At 38.1% G+C, this 24,789-nt stretch overlaps 1 protein-coding gene across 1 annotated transcript in view; it reads right to left on the minus strand.

Annotated features, from left to right (window-relative positions):
• The window catches only part of LOC112104942 (leucine-rich repeat flightless-interacting protein 2), a 119,272-nt gene that overhangs the window by 88,983 nt on the left and 5,500 nt on the right, over nt 1-24,789 (minus strand). The window contains exons 2-3 of the mRNA XM_029914218.1: nt 19,391-19,544; nt 2,235-2,321 (exon numbers count right to left, since the gene is read on the minus strand). Coding sequence (XP_029770078.1) covers nt 2,235-2,321; nt 19,391-19,480 — 177 coding nt within the window. The 5' untranslated portion in view covers nt 19,481-19,544. The remainder of the gene's footprint in view (nt 1-2,234; nt 2,322-19,390; nt 19,545-24,789) is intronic.

A 24,789-nucleotide genomic window follows, 5' to 3' on the forward strand; every position in this document is an offset into this window, starting at 1 on the left:
GGCCCGGGACGGCGAACCGCGGCCAGTGGGGGCCGCGATCGGCCGAATCTGCCGCGTCAGCAGGTAAATAAAACTGGCCCGGCCCGCCAGGGTGCTTACCCTGGCGAGCCGCGTGCCAAACGTTGCCGACCCCTGATATAGAATAAGGCAGGTCTACAAAAAAGATAAAGTAAGATGTGGAAGTAAGTTAACGTAGAAACATTTACAATTTTAAAAATAAGCCTTTGCCAACATAAAGCTACTTTAATTCCATTCTGAATGCAATTGTATAAACTTTAAACAAACTCACTGTGAAAGAGAAAATGGCACACTTCCAATGTTTTTTGCCTCTGTGCAGTGTCCTATATGTGACCTTATGTAATGATTTTTTTCCATCAGTCATAAAATATGTTCACACTTTGCAAACCATTAGTAAATGTATTCCCTACAAGTCTATGTTAGTTCTGCAAGTGTAAACAACATGCACAACAGGCAGTCCTGGCCTACCATCCACTTTTGGATACGTCCCCATTTTCTATCATATGAGCGATGAGAAAGCTACAAAATGTTTAAAAAAAATTAATACAGAACAGGCATCATAGAGATTACATCATCTTGTACAATTTACAATTCACAGTCACATGTAATTGTCCACAGAATATATGAGATCTGTAAATTTATTTTAGGTCATTTAGAATAATTAAAGCGAAATACAAAAGAAGTTCCTCAAGAAGTTCTGCCTTGATTTCTAATTCACTCCATACCATCACACCAAATTGTCAAATTCTCACAACTCTATGGAAGAATTTGAGAGAGACTGCCATTTTTTAATTCACTCATTTCAAGTGAATGTCATTTTTATTATTATAAATGCAAGAATATCAGAATACTCTCCAGAACTAACTAGTGTGTTTATTGTTTAACAGACAGACAGGGAGGAATGAAATCCTGGTTTCGTTGCAGTCAAAGGGAAAAACTCAAATTCACTTCATTGGGGCCAAGAGGCATACAATCCCACAAGAACGCTAAGTGAAAAGGCAGCTTTCTGTATACATTTCACCACAGTCTATGTATCAGTTTTAACTAGTGCTCTCATGATACCCATTAGTGTTTTTCATTTTTTCATCCTAAACATGGAGTATTGTTAAAAAAACTTTTCAATTCACTGTTTTATCTTATGTCCAAACACTCTTGTACAGATTACTCAGACGGGTACCATGGTTGTAGATTTGTTCTTTTCATGTTTAACAGAACACCGTCAACTTGGGAAAAAATTCAGACAGAACTGCGAATTATTTTTACAAGTAACAACCAGGAATATTATAAATAAGATTAGAGAAAAAATATTTTCTCTATTTCAGTTTGTTTACTTTGAACAATTGACAGCATTTTGGGTGCAATCACTCAGATACCCCTGCTTACAGCATAGGTTTTCCACAGCAACAGTAGAGAAAAAAAAAACCATCTAAAAAAACCAAGAAAATGTCCTTGTAAAACAATATGAAGTATCAGCTGACACAGGGGTAGGTTTAGTATTTTAAATTTTTTTTAATTCGTTTTATAAAATTGTCTGGATTTCAAATTAAAGATGTTCCTTTAATGAAAGCATTAAAATAGCCTTCTTGTATATTCAGAGTTAGTTATATGGGCACTGGCTTTTGCATGTTGCTGTTGTTCTATGTGCTGTTTACTGAAAATAAATTGCCAAGTTAAAAGGACAACAGTCCATTTTCAAAGGAAAGCATTTAGGTCAGTCTATGTCTTTGAGCAGTTTTGTTTTTAAGCAATTAATTTATTGCATTTGTTCAAGTTATATTATACAAAACTGTTGTTTATTACAAAAACATTCCAACAACTGGAGTCCCATGCCAAATTAGAAAAGACATAAGTTTCAAAAGGTATTTTTGTAGTTGTATCGTAAACAAAAGTGTTACAGTCATATTTAAATAGCTGATCCCCTTTTTGCTTTAGTATTCTTTGTTATTAATGAAGTTTAAAATTAACATTTTAATATGACTACATACATGCAGTGCTATCCACGCATGTGCAGAGATAGGAATGGAGCAAGTTACTCATTTGAATTCCAACAGTACACTGGAAAAAGCTATAGCAATGGCTACCCTATGCAGGAAATGCTGACATATGGCTATACTATACTGAAAATATAAATAAAGCTTTTCTTAAGAAACATAATACAAGGCAATTCATTAAGAAGTTTAGTACAAAATAATAAAGCATAGCAAAATTGACATTACCTCTTTCTGTTGTCGCTCCAGTTCTCTCATACGTATATCTCTTGCTTCTGCTCGAGCAGCCCGTTTGGCTGCAAGCCTTGCTTCTGCCTATAAGTTAATTGAAAGTAATAAAAGTTAGGCAGTTTTTTAATCACTTAGCTTTGTAAAATGTGTTTGAATACCTGATGCAATAGTTTCCCCACAAAAACAGATCCTGATTCTAATGAACAGCTTGTACATATTAAAAAATATATATATATTTGACAGCAAGCAGCAGTTGTAAGGGCAAGAACAAAACCACAAAAGGGAGTACATATCAGAATTTTTTAAAGATACCACAAAACAGTTACAACTGAAAGCAAGTGTTGATAAAGGCCTAAGCCTACAAACACTAACAGATTTTAATTTTATACACATGAATAGTTCTATTGCCTTCAATTAAGACTGTTCACATGCATTGTGTTAAGCACAAATGTGTTTGCAGAACCAGAGACCCAAGTTAGCAATGTTTTGAGTTAAAACATAAGCAGTAACAAACACAATTCAAAGACCTTACAACAGATGCATACCATAGGCCAAAGCCCAAATCTCATTTGCAAGGATTTATAAAAAAACAAAGCTTAATATTTAGGGGGAAATTACCAAAGTCAACTATTATTGAAAAATGCAAAATTCTTGGAGGAAAAGGCACAAGATGAGTGTCCCTGCTGGAGCCCTAAATTAAATCCTCATTTTCCCCCTTACCCTTATGGACAATACACTGTAGCATGATTCTAGATGAGTAATGCGGTCTTTTTCAGACACTTAATGCCACTTCTGATTTAATCAGAAGGGTCAATGAATGATGTATTGATCTTCAGGGAGCTAGAGGCTTAGGAGTAGAAATCAAGTTCAAATTTCTTACATTGTTGGATAGTAACATGAAAAAAATTATTCTTACTGTATGCCAGGTTTATCATCACTAGAAATCCCAGACATATCATTAATTGTTTACTGTACAGTTAATTGCTTATTAGGAACTGAAAATAGGTAATTAATTGTATCAGACAACAAATGATATGGTTAGGATTTCTAGTAATAAAAATTAAGTTTCTTCATATATCAAAATGTAGCATTTAAACACAAAACTAACAATTTAAAGCTGAATAATAAAAGCTATCATTCATTCCATGAAGGGAATTAGGTAAATATGACATGTCTCAAATTAAATTAATCTGTGGTTAACATTTTATTCCCACTCTAATTTTCCCCACCTCTCCCACACCACTTAACATTAACTCCAAAGTTTCCAAGGGATTTTATAGTATAACAGGGATTTTATAGCTCTTTCCCCTGCAAATGGCATAAAAATACCAGTAGTTACCATGCGGTAGTCACTATTTTGCTGATAAGACACCCTATTTGTAACATTAATCAGATGTGGGACAATCTCATTTCACACTAATTTGTGTGGTTTTAACATTAATATAAATTAATATGAGTTTTATGTTCATTAAACATTTTGTCTCAAATGTCAAACCTTCAACTTCTTCTAAATGTAGGCAAGTCTAAAAACAAGATGTAAATTGTTACTGGATAAACTTTTACAGTCACAGCAAGCTTGATAATTATATATACTTTTAAATAAAGAGGTGATGTATACATGTTTTAATAAAGATTAAATGTGTAATTGACAATGTATCCAAGTTAAGGGCTCAAACGTAACTTTTCAGAATGCTGAAGTGAGAAAAAATGGTGCATCTCTCTTTATGGGTGGGTTATAAACACCAGAAAAGTGATTTATAAAGGAAACACCAAGAGAGAATGTTGCTGAGTGCAGCTATATGATCTGAACAGGACAGGGTTATTTTTGGGAAATGGAGTTTAGGTGACCTTTGTACATCTGAACCCACATGGAGTAAAGTTTTTTGTTCGCAGTGGTATACATGAAAGTATTCATCAACTTTCCCCTTGCCCTCAACTTCAAGCTTCCTTCTACATCTGAAGCTGACATCTGGTAGAAATCAAGCGACAGTACTACCACCCAACACATCTCAAATCTTATGGACTATTATTGAATCAACTAGTCTAAAAGTTGTAGACACCAGATATTCTATGTTCATGCAACTTATTCTCAGAGCCTCTTAATGCTGTAAATCCATTTGGCAAATTCAGAAGATGGATTCTCCAAGATACAGATATCTCTGGGTGAAGTCAGTAACTGTGGTTCTTCAAGATGACTGCCTATATGGAAACCCATTTTTAGAAGACAGTTCCCTAGAGCACTAATTTATAAATTTTAGCTGATGAAATCACATGCGCAAACACCCTGATGCGACTTGCCAAAATCTGAAGATTGAAAAGGGGGCAAGGCCACAAACGCCACTCAGTTCCTTCCACTAATTCAAGAATCAATATCAAGATTCTGAAGAAATGGAGAAGGTGGGTGAGGAGTATGAATTATAATCTGAAGAATTACAAATTACCTGAAGAATTATATAGTTACAAGGGGAATAACCGTTCTTTCTTCTTCAAGAAGTGCTAAGTGCTAATATGATTCCCCACTGCTGTGAGAACAAGCAGGTGGGTACCTGAAGAATATTAACTAAATAGAGATTGCAGGACTGTTCTCCAGAATTGGGCATCAAACCTAGAAGCAAAGTCAAGGGAGTAACAGCATCTGAAGAAGTGAGGTTCTTACCCACGAAAGCTTATGCTCCCAATACTTCTGTTAGTCTCAAAGGTGCAACAGGACCCTCTGTTGCTTTTTACAGACTACAAAATGACAGTGATGGAAACATTACTAAGGCACGCAATCAATCAACATTACTAAGGCATGCAATCGAGGCACCTCTGGACTTGGTGGCGTGTGTTCTGATATATTCAGATGCTTGAATTCCTATCAAGGCATAACAAATTAGTATGTTTACTTAAATCCATTCAGACAAACTTCTGAAGAGACAGACTAACACCTGGACCCACATGCCAGAAATTCTTAAGGAGACTTACAAATTGTTAATATTTAAATAATTAAAGGGCCTTCTCTTCAATTCTAGAGTGTCGCCTGACATCTTCAGGATGTGAATGAGGTTTAGAGAAAAATACAAAATTTCTAGCCTGAGATGGAAGTTAGATCACTTTAATAAGGAGTTTAGGATGGGGACGTAGGACCACTTTATCCTTATGAAACTGTGAAAGGGAACACTGTGGTGAGGGTAAGGGTCACCATCAAGGCTTGGATCTCACTAACCATCCATGCAGACGTTACAGTTGGGAAGAACACCATTTTCACAGAGTGACAGTTCAAAGAAAAGTCAGACAGGAGGTCAAATGAAGGCTCCGTAAGTCTCATTAGTGCAAGGTCAAATCCCATGACAGAATTGGATGTGGCTCATATGTCAGAGGAACTATATGGACAATGCCTTTCAGAAACCTGGTGACTGTAGGATGAACAAAGATAAGTCCTATACTGGAGAAAGAAATACCAAGATGGCAGCCAGATGGAATGAGACAGCTCAATGAAAGTTCAGACTGTTTAAGGGACAGCAAAGAGACCAAAATTGAACAGATAGAAGACTTCTCCTGGTTCCTTTTCAGGAAGGTCAAATAGAGAATCTCTTCCATTTCATCATGCAGATTTTCCTGGTGACGTTTCCTGCATCTAAGAGGGTTTTTAGACATAAATGCTCCATTTGTTAAACATTCACGGCCACTTTTATTGAGTGGATAAGAGTTAAAGAGCTTGTTAGTACTAAACCCTCAAACCAGTATTAGTGAAATGGGTCTTCAGAACCAACTCTATCATAAAGAGTTTAAAGCAGACCTCCCAATCCTTTCAGGTTTTTGCAGTGAAGGCAAAATGAATAAACATTTGTCAGAATTATGATTTTAATTCAATCACTGAATATTGTCAGTGACCAACATGGTGATATTGCAAGGAAATCCAGTTTAAAAGCCTATACTCTTGAAGGTCTTTGTCATGTCACCACTAGAATCCACAAACTCAAAAGCCATTGTGAAAAAGAAAGCATGGAACAGCCTAATGGGGCTGACAGCAAGCGAAGGGATAAACACAACAGAGCTATGTTCACAATGGTTCAGGCAATGAAAAAGCAAGGATATTTTGTTTTGTAAACTATTTATTACAAAATGACTAAACACTAAAGCTGAGTGTATGCTCAATGAGCTTTTACTTTTGTCTATTGGCTGCACCTTCTGATCCCAAAATCTTAGGACTTATCTACATGAACATTTAGTTTACGGCAAGCCAGGATGTGAAACTACGCTGCACTAGCCTGCTGCAGACTAACTGTCCCTGCGGACCCTGCTGATGTGCATTAACAAACTGTTAATGCACACCAGCAGGGTTCACAGAGTCAGTCCACAGCAGGCTAGATTCACACCTCAGCTTACCGCAAACTCAAGATTTCATGTAGACATGGCGTAAGCTTTTATAAAAAAAGTTTCTAGCCATTATGGTTATAAAATTGAAGTCTGCCTTGGTCTGCTGGCAGCCTCAAAACAACAGCTCTAACTTAAGTATGAACTACTCCTATGCTAAGAGTCTGACCGTTCTGAAGCCAAATTTTAATGCCAGCATTGTTAAGTATTTAAATTGCTGATAAAAGCCTGCAAGGAAGGACTGGAGAAATCCTATTATTAAGATCAGACCAATCTAATGTCTCATCTTATTTTGTCATAATGAAAAACTCAGTTTGAAAGAATACCATCGATCTCATCACTGTTTGTAGATGACTTTTAGCAGGTGGTAAATAAACTGAGATTAAAAGCAACAAAGACACAGTGGAGTCTTGTTCTAGTATAATATACATACATACACACACACACACAGAGCCAAAACGTTATGCAACTCAGAAACAGAGAGTCTACTGTATAGAATGGTTTCTCAAATAAAACCAATGAAAGATTACTCTAGGGCGACTTCTTTTCAATGTCTAATTTCTCTGCAACAATTTTCTAAAAGTTGAAAATAACATGTTTACTTTTGGTATACCAGTCAGGCTATCTGCAGCCACTTCAACAATTTTCTTAACATAAGGATTATTTTGTTCTGCATTTTTATTATTTGTCCCTTAACTCATCAGTAAGGTAAAGATTTTGTCACCCTTATTTTTAGTAAAAGAAATGGACAGGTTGCGGGCAACAAACAAAAATTCATGGATGCCCATTACCTGGGTTTTTACTAAAAATAAGGGGTGAGGGCTGACACCCAGGGGAGAAACTAAACAGCTTCAGGGTCCCTGACAGCTTCAGCCTTGCCGCCCCAAGGCTGAAGCAGAAAATGTTACAAAGGGTCTCTGAAAGTCACGGAATCTGTGATCTCCGTGACAAAATCTTATCCTTACTTATCAGCATCAGGAAACCACTGAGGAAACTGGATGAATCACAAATCATCCAAATAATTAGATTAATTAAGAAATTCTTATTCTTGCTTTAAAATGTGATCCACAAACACGCTTTAATACCCTATAACCACATAGGCTCAAACAAGTTTATGGTGATCCAGAAACATTATTACGACAGACAGTTAAAGGATTAATGTTCTAACAAAGTGAGTCTGTGGTGCAGAAGGGTAAGCAAATGTGCAAGGCTTGCTTTTTAACATCCGAAAGCTAATATAAGAAATCATCTGCAAAGGAAAATGGGTATATGTCCTTTTTAAAAAAGTATTTTTCATATCTTGTATTTGGCTATGTGACTGATGTTATTTCTAAGAATACACATTCATCTGCATGGATCTAAGCAGAAAGAATTGGAATATCACATGAACTGGAAATGCTCTGATTTTTCTAGTGGAATTGGAAATCAAAAAAGGGACATTGCCTACTGTAAATCACATCATCTTAAAAAAGTGTTTAAAGTAGTTCCAGGTATTTCACTTGCCTTTGAATCCCTCTGCCAATTTTGTGTTTTTACACACAATTTCCTGTCTTTCTTTTTTAAACGCTCCTATTACTGTGTGGAAAAAATACACGGTGTGCTGTCAAATACATAATGTGTACAATGTAGAAAAATAGGGAATAAAATTTTCTCTACTCAATTACAAAAAAGTCACTGTTACAGGTATCAGTAAACAAAAAAAATTAGGTTGAAGCCTGATTTTTAAATTGACCTTTAAATGTCCCTTTTAAGTACAGGTAACCCTTTGGTCCTTTGCATTTTTGCACATTTTAATGGCCCACAAGAGTTAATACCTAATCTGAGTTTTGCTCAAATAAATTTTGTAGTTAAATTTTAGAACAAGTTTTGGAATTAATGAGTCTCTGTTTGAATTTTTTAGTACACACCGTGCTCTGGAAGAGGGTTATCAATAATAGAACATAAGAGAAGCTGCAGCTATGCCAGGCAGCTGCTGGTGACCAACTCCCAGCTTGGTGTAGTGAAGAGAATCCCTCCCCCCCGCTCCTTCAGAAGCTTCAAGTATCCAGCAAAGAGATGGAGAAAAGGGTGGAGGCAGAGTCCCAGCAGCTAAAGAGACCATCATAACTAGTCCCAGGAGTGGACAGGAAACAAACAGCAGCAGATGCCAACAAGCTGCTAGCTCCTATGATGGAAGCTTGACAGAGTAAAGAAAAACTCTCTAGTCTATTCCAATAAACCAGCTGGCTGATACTAAACTGGATCTCATCCAGGCTGAGTAAACCATGCCAGCGACCCTTCAATCTACCAAAAGCACCGCTCTTTTGCACCTGCTGAGCCAAAAGTTGAATCTTTCTTTGGTAACGTCAAGGTGGCCCAATGTATGGTTTCATGAGCCAGGGGAGCAAGGAGTAGGCTGGTTCCCCCAGAGCCACTATTGGCATTTCCAACATTGCAAAAGGTAATGCACCAGTTGGGGAAGACTATTCCTGAATGCAGCTCTTTGAAAAGCTGTGTGTTCTTAAAAATGCAAGCATCACGTCCCTTCCCTAACTAGCCCACATTAATATCAGTGAAGCATCCTTGGTGAACTACTATTGCTGGCATAACTATGAAAAAAAATATCCCTTTGTTGATGTACTGAATAGCAAGGTGGGCTGGTGCCAGAATAGGGATGTGTGAGCCATCTATTGCTCCATCATGGTTTGGGAACCCCAATGCTGCAAATCTATCCACTATTCTCTGTACATTACCAAGAGTCATAGCCCTGTGTAGCAGGAGGCACTTAATGGCCCTACACACTTGGATGACACAGGCCCCCACTGTGGATTTACCAACTCCAAACTGATTTCTCCACTGACCAATAGCAATCTGGTATTACAAACTTCCAGAGCGTGATTGCCACTCATTTCTCCAATATCAATGCAGCTCATTTTGGTGTGCCTGAGCTGAAGGTCTGAGATAAGTTTGGTGCACAGATCCAGAAAGTGGGCTTTTGCATCTGAAAATTTTGCAGCTACTGCTGGTCTTCTCAAATATGCATTATGATGCAATCCCACCAATCAGTGCTCATTTCTCAGGCCCAGAAGCAGCAATCCACCAACTGGAGCTGCTCCATGAATGCCCGAAGGAACCTCGCTCTGCATCTTCCTCATCACACTCCCTGTTGTAGTAGTACTCCTTCAAGTTCTTCAAACATACAAGAAGCGTACGTCCTGTATTAGCAATGCTCATGATAATTGCATTGAGCTCTACTGGGCCCATGTTTCTGCCAAAGAGACCAAGATGGAAAAAAGGTGCATGGGACTGTGGGAGTTTAAAAAAAATAAATGGGGAAAGCATTATATTAAGGGACAGAAAGTGGCATCGTGGGAACTTGATTCCTAGCTCCCAGAAATCCCTGGACAAATAGCTAGAACCCTGCAAATCCATGGATATCGGCTTTACATCCATGGATACAGTTGTATTGGTCACCATGTTTGCAGATCGTGGATTGGATGCGAATATAATGAAATTCCTGCATGTACTTCTAAGAGACACGAAGTCCTCCTCCCCCAAAAAGAGAGAAGTGTGATATAGACCAACACACACAGCAAAGTCTGCCCCCCCCCCCCATAGAGACTAAATATTCACTCCGCCCCCACCCCTGCATATACATAGAACGGGGAGGTGATAGATGAAGACAGGCTGCAAAAATCCCCATGCTCCTATCGCCACAGTTTAAGCAGCCAAGCAATTTAGGAAACTTCACCCAACTTCAGTATTGCCATGTCAGGTCAGTTTGAAAGGGAGGCAGCTGCTTCTGCAAAGTAAGTCAGTATAGCTTTCTCATTCAGCGCACATTATAATACCATACTTGAGCACATTACCAAACCGGGAAACCAGAAAGAGGAAGCAGTAAACCAACTGATACACACAAGCCAAAACCTCATTACTTACTTCAGGAGAACTGGACTTCAAAGCAGACTACAAAAGTCTCTGAAAGGAGATGTAGAGACATGATGGAACAGCAAGCTACTCAAACTTAAGGCAATCGAGGAGCAGTGGGACAGAATATAAGACGTTTTTACAGAAAAGGGGGATAACTCAGCTCATTGATAGCATTGACCACAAGTCCTTGAACTTCTTAATAGAGTTCCTGCAGCTCTTCAAGGAAGTGTCAGATGTGCTAGAGCAGTCATCACAGCCCACTCTCCACTTGGTGCCCATTTGGTACGAAAGGTTGAAAAAGTATCTCCATCGTCTACCACTGATGTAGATAGTCTAAATCTACACAAATCCAAAACCTTGCCATGTTTCACTGAAAAGTTTGAAATCAAGCCTATGAAGAGACCAGCGGTTTTCCTGCAGCAACAAATGAAGGGGATGAAGGTTTTCACTGAAAAGGAGAGAAAGGACGTTTATCACTTGGGGCGGCAAAAACCCTGGAGCCGGTCCTGAGTGGTTCTCAACCTTTCCAAACTACTGTACTCCTTTCAGGAGTCCGATTTGTCTTGCGTACCCCCAGGTTTCACCTCACTTAAAAACTACTTGCTTACAAAATCAGACATAAAAATACAAAGTATCACAGCACACTATTACTGAAAAATTGCTTACATTCTCATTTTTACCATATAATTAGAAAATAAATCAAGTGGAATATAAATATTGTGCTTACATTTCAGTGTATAGTATATAGAGCAGTATAAACAAGTCATTGTCTGTATGAAATTTTAGTTAGTAATGACTTCACTAGAGCTTTTTATGTAGCCTATTCTAAAACTAGGCTAATATCTAGATGAGTTGATGTACCCCCTGGAAGACACGTGTGCGTCCCCAGGGGTACACGTACCCCTCGTTGAGAATCACTATTTAGAGTATGATCAGCTTCAGTGAGCTCTTTATCAGCAACTCACACTGGATGATGTATATAATTCCCTAGTCTGGGGGACTCTGATCAATTAAAAAACCCAAGCAGCTCACTACAGGAACTAGTACTCATGGCATTTTTTTCCTCAGCATCACTGGTAACATATTGCACCACATGCAGCAAACAGCTTTATTGATTGAGACCTCAGTGAGGCATTAAATCAATGGAATATTGCAGACCACAGCAAAAAGTGTTGAGCAGGAAGCTCGGGAGGGGGAAGCGGCAATACTTTGAAGGATAGAGCTAAAATTCAGAGGGATCCTCATAAATCGGAAAACTGGGCTATAGATAACAAAATGAAAATTCAACAAAGGCAAATGTAAGGTTCTATACTTAGGGAAGAAAAACCAAACGCACAACACAGAATGGGGAAAAACTGGCTTGGCAGCATAACTGCTGAGAAGGATCTTGGAGCTGTGGTGGATCACAACCTCAACATGAGTCAGCAATGCAACACTGCTGCAAAGAAAGCAAATGTAATTTTAGGTTTCATTAACAGAGGCATAGCATGCAAGTCACAAGAGGTGATAGTACTGCTCTATTTGGCGCTGTTTAGGCCTCAGCTGGAGTACTGTTGTCCAATTTTGGTCACCAATGCATAGAAAGGATGTAGAGAAACTGAAAAGGATCCAGAGACGACTGACAAAGATGATCAAAGGGATGGAATGCAAACCAACAAGCTCCCAGTGGCCGCAGTTCGCCGTTCTCGGCCAATGGGAGCTGCGGGAAGTGGCGGGGGGCTGTGTCTTTGGATGGTGAACTTCAGCAAAATGTCTCATGGCCCGCGATCAGATTATCCTCATGGGCAGCACGTGGCCAACAAACCGCAGGTTGCCCACCACTGGTTTAGACACAACAAATCCTGCATCTTGACAGGGGGTTAAACTACATGCAGTACCTTCTAACCCTATCGTTCTATGAGATTAGCTAAAGTGAATGTTACATTTTTAGTAAATTTTCACCATATATAAAAAGGTTGTGTCCCCCGTTACTTCACATATGGCCATGGCAATCTGTTTTTATCAATCATATTTATTAGGTTATCCATAAATATTGCTTATCCACCATTTTATTTTTGCATTTTCCTATTGTTTTCTTATAAAAAAAATCCAAGAGATGTAGCACAGGTTGTGGAACACTGATGTGGTATATTTAACTAAGGAGACAGACAGCTGTGTTGTGCATTAGTTGCAGCTTCTTTAAGTTTCTTATCTAGACCAAAGTAGAAAAAGTTGCAATAGTCCAGCCAACAGGGAATGAATTCTAACCACTGTGGCTGTTTTTATTTTGTCTCCCAAGCATGTACTGAGCCTTCTTGTTTGCTGGAGGTAAAGAGAGGCCCCTCCAGTGACTGCTGCTTTCTCTATAGTCCTTAACAAGTCCAGAAGAACTCCCAAAAGACATTTGCTCTTGACTTGAGGAGAGCCGTAGCATTTTCCATCTCACTGAGGACTTGCCTCCTCTTACCTCACTTAGGCCTTTCTGGGTTTCATTTTAAACCAGCTGCTCTTTATTCAGGCTCCAATCGGTGTGTCTTCAATGTATTATTGATAGTGCAGCCCATATCATATTATTCCCTTAAGGGTTGTACATAGATGTTAAAGGATTGAACCCTGGCTGAAAGGCTGTCACAAATTTATTCAGTGTTCTCAAGTAAGATGAAAATTCCTCACAACAGGAAGTCACAGGGTTAGAGGTTGAAAGGAGACAAGCTGAGTCCAAAAATGGAGTACTCGGGGTCTACTAGTTAAAGTTGGAAGAATTTCTTTTCAAAATTTGGTGAGTGCTATAGTTGTGAAGGAATATCTACTGGCTTTGGTCATGACAACACCCTCATTTTATAAAAATTCCTTATGCTGTAATCTGTGAGATTTACATGACAACTGCAGATGAGTTACTATTTCCAGATTAGTTTATCAAAATCAAAGAAAAGAATAGGTGCATAATTATGTTTTTAGAGTTTGATTACACTACAGCTAAAGATAAAAATAGTCATCAAATGGTGAAGGAATAAGGAGGCAAATTAATTATAACTATTTATACTGCCTGCCATATAAAAATGCCATCCCTAATTTTAATTAACTCTCACCAAGACTACATTTCACATGTTTTACATACTCAGTTGAAATGGTTTCATATCAGTGCCAGCTCCGCACTAATAAGACACTTTTCAAAGCAGGAGGAAAAGGTACAGGAAATCTTATAATCCAGCCAGTTACTTTTTGACTTAAAGCCCTACTGTGTAAATTATCTGTAAACATAGCATGCAAACACACACAGACTTGCATACATTAGAGAAATCAAACAGATTCAAACAATTACCAGTAATCAGTCTATCAATAGATCTAAAGGGGGGCTGTGCATATTTAAAGAAGTCTGGCAAGAGACTGTACTATTAAAGATAGAAAATTAGGAAATGTACTCTCTCATATCCAGAACTCCCAGTTTTCCTTAAAAAAAAAGTCAAAACCTGACCAAAAAGTGTTTTCCACAAAAATTATATCCAAAATTCAAGAGAAGTAAAAACACAAAGTTCTAATTTTCAGTAAGATTTTAAGCATCCTAAGTAATCTGATGTTACCTTGACATTTAATCTGTGCTACTAACCTCCCCTACAAAACTGAAGACAGACAAGTTGACTACTTGTTCATTGTTGTACCAGTTTTACCTTCTGCAAAATGGGGATAGCATTATCCACTTCTGTAAAGAACTCTGAAATCACATTAAAGTTCTTATAGTGCCGAATATCATGGGAGATATATTTTAATACATTTCTCACAAAACCTAGTAACTTTTAAAAATATTGAAGTTATTTCAATTAAAACAACTGAATGGTGGTTGGTGTGCTTTGCCCTTTTATGCCCTTGACATGAAGCAGGAAGGGCCACATGCATCCTGGAGAGGGTGTGAAAGCAGGGCTTCTGCTTCCTCAACTATGGGCCGCTGTTCCGGGAAGAAGGGGTTTGCTGGAAACAGATGGGGTCCACCTGACCAAGAAGGGGAAGAGCATCTTCGCACACTGACTTGCCAATCCGGTCAGCAGGGGTTTAAACTAGGTTCAAAGTGGGCAAGTGACAAAAGTCCACAGGTAAGCATAAAAAAGTGGTCTTAACAGAGGGATAGTTGTTTGGGGTGACATTGAAAGTTACAATACGGTCACAGGAGCAATAAAAAGGAAATCAGTGGGGGAAACTGCTTACCATCTTAGAGGTCTATACACGAATGCAAGGAGTATGGGTAAACAAACAAGAACTGGAGCATTAGTCTGTAAAATAAATTATAATTTAATTGGCATCGCAGAGACTTGGTGGGATAAGTTCTAGGACTTGAATATTGGCATAGAGGGTTATGGCTTGTTCAGGAAGGACAGGCAGGATAAAAAGGGAAGAGGTGTTGCATTTTACATCAAGAATATATACACTTGTTCAGAGGTCCAGAAGGAAGTGAGAGGCAGACCAGTTGAAAGTCTCTGGGTAAAAATAAAAGGGGTAAAAAAATATATATACACGTCATGGTTGGGATCTACTCCAGAGCACCAGACAAGGAAGGAGGCAGCAGCAGGCATTTCTAGGACAAACAGAAATATCCAAAACACAACACCTGGTAACAACAACAAAACATAAAATTTCCAAAAAGTTCTTGGACTGTATTGGGGACAACTTTTTGTTTCAGAAAGTGGAGGAAGAAACCAAGGGGACTGCCATTTCAGCCTTGATTGTGACCAACAAGGGGGAATTGGTAACAAATCTGAAGGTGGAAGGCAATTTGGATGAAAGCGACCATGAAATGATAGATTTCCATGATTCTAAGAAAAGGAAGGAGTAAGAGCAGCAGAACAAGGATAATGGACTTCAAACAGGCAGACTGACAGACAAAGAGAACTGGTAGGTAGGGTCCCATGGAAGAAAAATCTAAGGGAAAAAGGAGTTCAGGTGAGTTGGCAGTTTCTCATGGCAAGAATATTAAAGGCAAAACTGCAAACTATTCCAATGCAAAGGAAAGACAGGAAGAACAGGAAGAGGTCAACATTGCTCCAACAGGAGCTCTTAATGACCTAAAAATAAAAAAGGAATTCTAAAAAAGTATAAACATGAACAAAATGCTAACAAGGAGTATAAAAGAACAGCACAAGAATGTAGGGACAAAATCAGAAAGGCTAAGGAACAAAATGTGTTACCCTTAGCAAGAGAAAGAAAAGGCAAGAAGAGGAGTTTTTTTAAAATACATTAGGAACAAGAAAAAGACAAAGGAAAGTATAGGCCCTCTACTTAGCAGGGAAAGAGTTAATAACTAGGGCTGTCAAGTGATTAAAAAAATTAATCGTGATTAAAGTTTTAATCACAGTGTTAAACAGCAAGCACAGCGAGCAGCAGGGGCCCCTGGAGCTGTGAGCCGCTGGTGGACCCCACAGCTCTGAGCCGCTGGTGGCACGGGACCCTAGAGCTCTGAGCCCCCAGGAGCTCTGAGCTGGGGTCCCCGTAGCTCCTCATTTTGTCATGGATATTTTTAGTAAAAGTCAGGGACAGGTCATGGGCTTCCGTGAATTTTCTTTATTGCCCATGACCTGTCTGTGACTTTTACTAAAAAAAAAAAAATCCATGACAAAATCTTAGCCTTACTGATGACATCAAGAAGGTTGAGGTGTTTAATGCCTATTTTGCTTCAGTTTTCAATTAAAAGCTTAATAGTGACCAGATACTCAATACAATTAATATTAACAAGGGGGAAGGAACACAGGCCAAAAGAGGAAAAATGTTAAAGAATATTTAGATTATTTGGACATATTCAAGACAGCAGGGTTTTATGAAATACATGCTAGGACACTTAAGGAATTAGCTGAAGCAATCTCACAACTGTTAGCAATTATTTTTGAGCACTCATGGAGGACAAGTGAGGTCCCAGAGGACTGGAGAAGGGCAAACGTATCTTTAAAAAGAGGACTGAAAAAGGACCCAAGGAATTACAGACCAGTCCACCTAACTTCAATACTTGGAAAGATATTGGAATAAATTATTAAACAGCTTGCAAACACCTTAGCAAATACAGGGTTATGAGGAACAATCACTGTGGATTTGTCAAAAACAAATCACGCCAAATCAACCTAATTTCCTTCTTTGACAGGGTTACTGGCCTAGTGAATAGGGGAAGAAATAGACTTACATCCCTGCAAGTCCAATGTTTTTCAACTGAATTAAACAGGTGTGCACTTAGTCTTCTTTCTAAATGCCCCTGCTTATAGACTGTGATATTGTCAGGTACATGTAAACCATATTCATGACCACACACTGTAATGTCACAAAAACAGAATGATGTCTTCACTACAGCATCCATAAGACAGAAATTGGAAGCTCCAGTGCAATCCAAAATATCTGAATTAATATTCTATCAAATTCAGGGCCCCATAGAACTTGGCAGTTAATTTGCCATACACCAAGCGTGCTCACAACTTCAAGTTGACAGTGGGGAAAGTGCAGAACCTCATCTCCAAAACCACAGGACAGCTTAAGAGAAAGGAAGATCTTCTCTAGCTGTTTCCAAAGTGGGACAGTTTTTCACATATGGGGCCAGAGCTCTAAAAGAAGTCAGCTCTTATTTAGGCACCTAAATAAGATTAAGTATATCTTGATTTTAGTGCAGTTCCACATGACATTCTCATAAGCAAACTAGGGAAATGCAATCTAGATAAAATTAATAAGGTGAGTGCTTAGCCGGTTGAAAGACCATACTCAAAACAGAAATTATCAATGATTTGCTGTCAAGCTGGGAAGGTGTAAGCAATGGGGTCCCACAAGGGTTAGTTTTGGGTCTGGTACTATTCAACATTTTCATTAATGACTTGGACAATGCAGTGGAGTGTGTGCTTATAATATTTGCAGATGACACCAAGCTGGGAGGGGTTGCAAAAAAAAAAAAAAAAAACCCACCCAACAACAACGACAACAAAAACCTGGGCATGTTTAGTCTTGAGAAAAGACGACTGAGGGGGGACCAGACAACAGTCTTTAAACATGTTAAGGGCTGTTATAAAGAGGATGGGGATCACTTGTTCTCCATATCCACTGAGGGTAGAACAAGAAGTAATGATCTTAATCTGCAGCATGGGATATTTAGGTTACATATTAGGAAAAGGTTCCTAAGGGTAGTTAAGCTCTGGAACAGGCTTCCACAGAAGGTAGTAGAGTCCCTATCATTGGAGGCTTTTAAGAACAGGTTGGACAAACACTGTCAACCATGGTCTAGGTTTACCTGGTCCTGCTTCAGCAAAGGGAATTGGACTTAATCCTTTCAACTCCTACATTTCTATGACTATATGAATCTCAGGTGGCACATGCACCATATGGAAACTGTTGGCCAAACTCAAGCACTTGTGCACCATTAGTGGAATGTTTATATGAACAATCATTCAAAAGAGAAGCCCCTGTTCTCTGAGATGTTTTGGGGGGTGGGGAGGGAAGGGAGGTGTGGAATCATTCCCCACATGATGCCCCCAGAGAAGGGGTAATGGGTAGCTAGGACCCTGTGCTAAGTCCAAGGAGCCTGGCTGGCTTGGCTCTTTTTACTCCTCCTCCCAGAAAGGTTGCCTTCTCCTGGTATTCCTAGTCAGTTTCTTGCTGCTGCTTTGATGATAGCACAGCCTTTTAGGATGCTCATGTTCAGTTATTTTAACATGCTGACAACAAGGAACAAAGGGGAAATGGCAATTTTAAAAAGTCTCTCTCAAACCTGAATTGAATTTCATGAGGCCAAGAAAAGGCATTTTTCTGATCCCAAAACTTTATCTCTTCCAAATTTCAAAGGCCTGCTGTAAACAATGAAGGCATCAGAACTTTTCTTAACACAGTCCCCAGAAACTTTTGTAGTGGAAAGTGTTGGACAACCTAAATATAGGAATCACTGTAAGCTCTCCTATTATGCTCATTCACTACCCTACAAGTTTAGGAGCATTATTTTACTTCAGCTCTTTCATGGCCCAATATTTGATAGTGAGAAACTGCTACTATACTGCCAAAGATGTGATTATGTAACTATTTTATCTTATGACATGTGATTAAATGTAGATGTTGTCTGTTTACTATGGTTTCACAGTATAAAGATGATCAAATTCTGCCCTCAGATTACCATTGCAAACCCACTAAAGTCAACAGAATTGCATGGGTGTAACTAAGTGCAGAATTTGGCTCAATCTTTCTCTATTCCCTTCTGCACTATGAGTACCAGGGTCCTTGCCTTCCAGTAAATCCCAGTTCTTTTCATACTAGATCCATTCCCAGTCAGTAAATCCTAGTCTCCTATTTATATATCTCCAATACCTGATGCTTGGTAGGACCAAATTCCTCCCTGCATCAACTTCTTCTTAAGACTCCTATCAACTTCCAGTTGCTTGCCTCTGGCAAATATGCACCTCCCAGTCACCTACAAATGAATATATTTTCAGCTAACAACTGTGGTTCAGAAAATTTTAAACCCAACCTATATTCCTGGAATAATTTTGAAAATTATGAACTTCCCCTGAAAGTTATAACACAGAATTTCATGTGTAATATCCACTAGAATTCAACAAACAACCCAAAGCATGGTATAAATCACAGCAGAGATGAATATAGATTTTCAAAATATTTTTGGACTAACAGCCATTTCTTTGGAAAACATGTAACCAATTACTTTAGAATAAATGAGTAACATCTACAATACACTTTTAAACTAAGCTAAAATATATGACTAACATTTTATTTAAGGTACTACGTATTTAAATACTTCCATTTTTATAACAATTGTCAAATACCTGCAACTAGTTATTGTTACCACTTTAAGAACTATGCATTAAACAGTTTTAATTTTTATGGCTGCATTCTGAGTTAAACGATTTTCATTTGTACTTTATATGTTAGATAATTTAATATTTACAGACCTCTCTGGCAATGTGACTCAAGGCTTCATCTTCTGCAGAGAATCTATCTTTTACTGGAGTTCTTTTCCTCCCCGATCCAGGAGTCCCCATTTTTATTCTCTAGTTTCTAGATTTCTTTTGCAAGAATGAACTGGTCAAAACTCAACTTTCAGATCTGAAATAAAAAGCATAAATATTATCAGGGGTTTTTTTTGATTCTTTATATGTAACACACTCAGCACTTAAGAAGTCTACCTGCCATGGTAAGATTTCTCTGGCATTTTTTTCTGAGGAAGGAGAACAACAGGGGAATTTCACCAGAAAGTCACCACAGGTCTTGCAGAATCTCAGCTTTCATTTTAGAAAAATGTCTTGCCCTTATGGTCATAGAGACTACATTCTATTTGCAGTCAACAGAATTCTTAAGTCTGCAGGAAGCTCCAATACCTTTGCTGATGCACATAGTTTTTCCAAGCAGCAACTTGCCATTGTCAGTATCTTGCCACTTTTCGCTACTACTATTCAGAATCCCATAGGCAGTAGTTAAGCTCTCACAAACATTAATTTCATTCTACTGCTGCTAGGAAGAGTCATAAGCAACAGTAGATCCAAATATTGAAGCTATTCGCTGAGGTGGGGGAGATGAAAAAGGGTTAGGGACTAAAGTAGAAAAAACTGCCCCCTTCACAACAGGCTAGAAGTAGGCTAGTAGACATACACACACCCTTCATTGCAGCCAGAAGGCCAGATGAGAAGATAGACATCATGGCTGCTCTGATGATGCAAGAGAAAGAGAACACTGCTTTGTTTCAAGCAGACAGAGGGGTGGGGTTTGGGGAAGGGATTAAAGGGGGGAAAGCTCAGACACCTACTACTTATTATATATTTAAAGTTTAAGATTTTTTGGTCAAAAAGTTTGCTCTGGAGCAGGAGAAATTTAATATGCAAAGTAATGGCTCACAAAATATTTAAATTGTAAGTTCCCTTTAGTAAATATTTTTATTGGAACTGCTGAGATGACCTTAAGTTAAATGTTAAAGCTATCATAAAATCATTGTAATAGGGAAATAGAAAATAACATGAACTTTGTTCAAGGGGGTGGAGCATTACATTTCTTAGCTACTTTTCTTCTAGGAGTTGCAGGATTAGAGAAGGAACTTTAAACTTACTTTTTATTGTATACAGCATAAATAGTATCCTTTAGTATACACCATGACTATAGAACTTGCAGATTAATCTTGTTTTAAAAATTCCTGTTATTCAGATTTACTGAAATTATATGAAAGATGTAATGAAGTTTCCCTTTAATGCTCTGATGCATTTAGAATTCAGAACACCTGAATTACTATTTTATATATACAGCATTTATTATAGGCATTATTTGGCTGACTGGCAAAGCTGCATTCCACCTTCAAACCTATATTCAGGTTTTAAATAAGGTGACCTGGGAGGGATCAATCTGTCAAAATAAAGATTGCAAGTGCCAGGAAAGCAAATACAGCAAGCTGCTCCTCTCAACCAACAGAACCCTTATCTGTAATGGCCCAACACGCTTAACTTTTCTGCCCCATTTATTCCGTGCCCTGAAATGCTTCTGCAGTTTTAACAAAAAACAGAAAGAAAATCTCTATTAAATGTTAATATTCTCCCATACAGACCTTTTACTTCTACAATGCTTTCATAAAACCTTGAAGGGAGGGGAGGCAGGAGAAGGGGGATCAACTATGTAGCACAACAACAGAACTTTTGGTGCTACAATAACATTCACACTCAAGGTTTCTCAAAACAGCTGTACAAAATAGATACTAGTAGCACCGTGATTATATAGATAGCTATTGAATGATGCTACCACTTCTAACACACAAAGCCTTTAATATTAGAACGTAATTTACTGAGAAGAGAGTTTGCCAAGACACCATGGCATTTTCCTATTCCAGTAACAGAAAGTCTTATCAAGTGCACCCTCAAAGATAACTAGCTTGGCATATAAGAGGGTAACACAAATATCAACTTTTCCCTACAACTATTTCATGTTATCACTTTGTTAATTTCTTTTTCTATTCCTTTACATTCTCTCCTGATATATCTACAGGTATACACTTAACCTAAAAACACCTTACCCCACTTCCCTGGGGAAGAACCCTACTCTCAGTCCCACATACTATGATCTTCTGATTCCAGATTAGACTGCAAAAGCTCTCTTCATGATACTCCCTCAGGATACAAACATTATATTTTAGGCCACACCACTAATCACCTCCAATGGTGCCACCTGTTCCGATGCCTGGATCTATGCCTAGAGATTTGGTACCACATACATGCAAGGCATTTAGATAGTGAGAGCATTCTGTAAACAGACAAACCATCACTTGCCTTAACTCTTTTCAAAGAATGCCTCAGGGTCTTTAAATGCAATCTGAACAGAGTGATTTTTGTTTAATGTCAGAAACCCCACTATATAGCACTGGATTGTGAGGATTGTCAGTACAGTTCTTGCTTTGGGATAACAACAACCAGCAACAATATGGATCTCAAGTACCAAGCTGAAGACACAAAAAAGTAATTTGAATCTTAAAAAGGTCGAACCATTCATTCTTGGAGAGCAGAGCTGTGCTATTTACACATTCTTCACATAGTATGAAACTTCCTTCCAGCGAAGTCTAGCAGTTGAAGTGTTTGAATTGCTAACCTCTCCACACAACAGGAAGCAGAACATTTGAACCACAGGGTGTGCATGATCTGCACAGCCTACTGATGCTTTCACCTGTCTAGGTTTGGGTGTGGCGTTGATTTTATTTTGGGTTTGTTTTTGTTTTTTTGAGAGACATGTTCATATGAAACCTACATTGACACGTTAGTTTTGAATATATAGGGAGAGAGTCTGTATAACCAAGCACCTCTGTAGATAAACAAAAAATAAAATTATATACATAGATTCATACATTTTAAGACCAGAGGGAACCACTATAATCATCTCCTGTACAACAGCTTTGACAGAATTTCACCAAGTGATTCCTGCTTTACGCCCATAACTTTTGGTTGCACTAAAGCATGCCTTTTTGACATTCATTCTTGATTTAAAAACTCCAGAGAACCCGCCACATCCCTAAGTAGTTTCAATAGTTAATTACCCTCACTATTAGAAACGTATGCCATATTCCCCATCTGAATTTATCTAGCTTCATCCTCCTGCCACAGAATCTTGTTATGACTTTGTCTACTAAATCCTATAGCATCAGAAATCTTCCTCCATGTACTTAGACTGTGATCAAGTCCCCTTTCTCTGGTTCAACTAAACAGACTGACCTTCTTTAGTCTATTATTGCAGCGCAGGTTTTCCAGAACTCAAATGTTCTTGTCAGTCTTTTCTGAACTTTTTCCAATTGTCAACATCATTTTTAAAGTGTCAACACCAGAAATGGGCACAGTATTGCAGCCGTGGTCTCACCAATGCAATATTTCTACTTCTGCGATATTCCCCTCACTTATAAATCCAAGGATCACATTTGCTCTCTTAGCCACCCCACCATACAGGGAGCTCATGTTCAGTTGATTATCCACCATGACCCATAACATTTCTCTTGGAGTCACTACTTTCAAATATATAGTCCCCTGATCCTATGTGACCTACATTCTTTGCTCCTAGGTGTATGCCCTCACATTTAGCTGTATGACATATAAAAGTAAAAGAACATTACCTCATAAGAAGATGCCTAAACTATAACGGGAAGAAGGTGAGTAACACTCCAGCGATAGCTTTAAAGAAGCAGAATTACAAGGCAAGTATTTTCCCTCTCTCTCTGCAGATACCATATGCACCAGCTTTCCACTCTTGCAGAATAACTAGTACGTGGGATGTTCCAAACTAGTGTGACAACAAACAGGGCAACAAGTAAACTAAGCAAGACAGTGTGGATTGATTTAAATCAAGCAATTTAAATCACCAAGTGGAAAGCCTTGATTTAAATCTATTTAAATCAAATTTTCCATTTGTACTTCAGTTATTTTCTAAAGAAAGATGCATTCTTATTGGTTGATATCATTAAAACATGTTGATTTACAACTAAACAGAGCCTTTACACTAGATTTAGTCAATCTTTTTGCTACCTAGGCGGTTCGCTATAATGATATGTTTATTTAAGCAATTGTATAGCTTAATATTTTCAGATTCTTATTAACTGTATACTTTTAGTATGTTAGAAAATGGTGAATGATACATTGCCTAATTACTAGAAAACTTTTTGCTCATTTGTGTCAAGCTGCATTAGGATTTAACTGGAATTAAACAAAATAACCTTAAATGTTTTGGATACAAAACATGATTAAAATACGTTTCATATTTATAACAATGATTTATTAAACAGATGGATTAACTGTAAGTGAATTAAACTGATTTCAAGTCAGCCTAGGAACATTGTCAAATATGCTTAAGTGAAAGTGCCTGGAGCTTAAGTTCCTGCTCTTTTGAAAATGAGAGCCTCTTAAATTACTTAGGCTGACCTATTATGCCTTATAAAGCTTAACCTGAAAAATTAAATTTTCCCCGATTCTTTCTTTATATAGAAAAGCAACCTTTAACTCAAAGTTGTTAACAGAGGCTCATGGTTTCAGCATATTTATTTTTATTTAAAAGTTTTAAGAGATAATAAATTTAGTCCATAACATAGTTTGTATTAAATTCATATTTCATTTTAAACAGTTTTTAAAAAGAAAAAAAAGTAAAAAATTTTCTTTTAAACAAAAAACAAAATCAATTTTTATCCATCTTGTTGAATATAGTTTAAACACAGGTGTGGGAGCCAGGACTGGTGAAGTTCTGTTCCCAACTCTGCCACTGACTCTCTGGCCTGATCTACACCAGGGAAATTTTGCAAAGATTTCTCACCACTACTTATACTAGTCCAGCTCTACCAGTGACAACAATATTGAGAAACTTGTGTAGGCAGCTAACCGCATTTCAAGTACCCTGTTGACTAGATCTTGTCCGGGCTTGGTTAAATCTTCCGGTGCTTAAAATGTGATGTCATCTGGTGGCTGATCTACACTAGGATTCTCAAAGTTGCTACTCCCAATGGAGGTAAACCAGAGTTAATTTGTAGTATTTCCCTAATGGAGATAGGAAATCCTATATAGATACAAAGTTGCTTATCAGAGTGTAACTCTGGTTTATGTATACAGACATCCTCCTGGAGATAAGACATGCTATTGCCATTGTTGCAGGGAGGGAGAGGGGATAACTTGGAAATTAAAAGGAAAAATCCTATTCTGATACCATGACAGATAATAGGGCCAAATTCACCACTGGTGTAAACCGTGTAATTATTGACTTCAGTGAGGTCCGAGCCACATATGCTAACAGTGAGTTTGGCTTGAGAGGGGGAGGAAGAATATCAAGCCTAGAGACTTTTTTAAATAAACCA

The sequence above is a fragment of the Terrapene carolina genome, unplaced genomic scaffold, assembly GCF_002925995.2.
Source record: "Terrapene carolina triunguis isolate 2854851 unplaced genomic scaffold, T_m_triunguis-2.0 Scaffold33715, whole genome shotgun sequence".
Classification (NCBI taxonomy): Eukaryota; Metazoa; Chordata; order Testudines; family Emydidae; genus Terrapene; species Terrapene triunguis.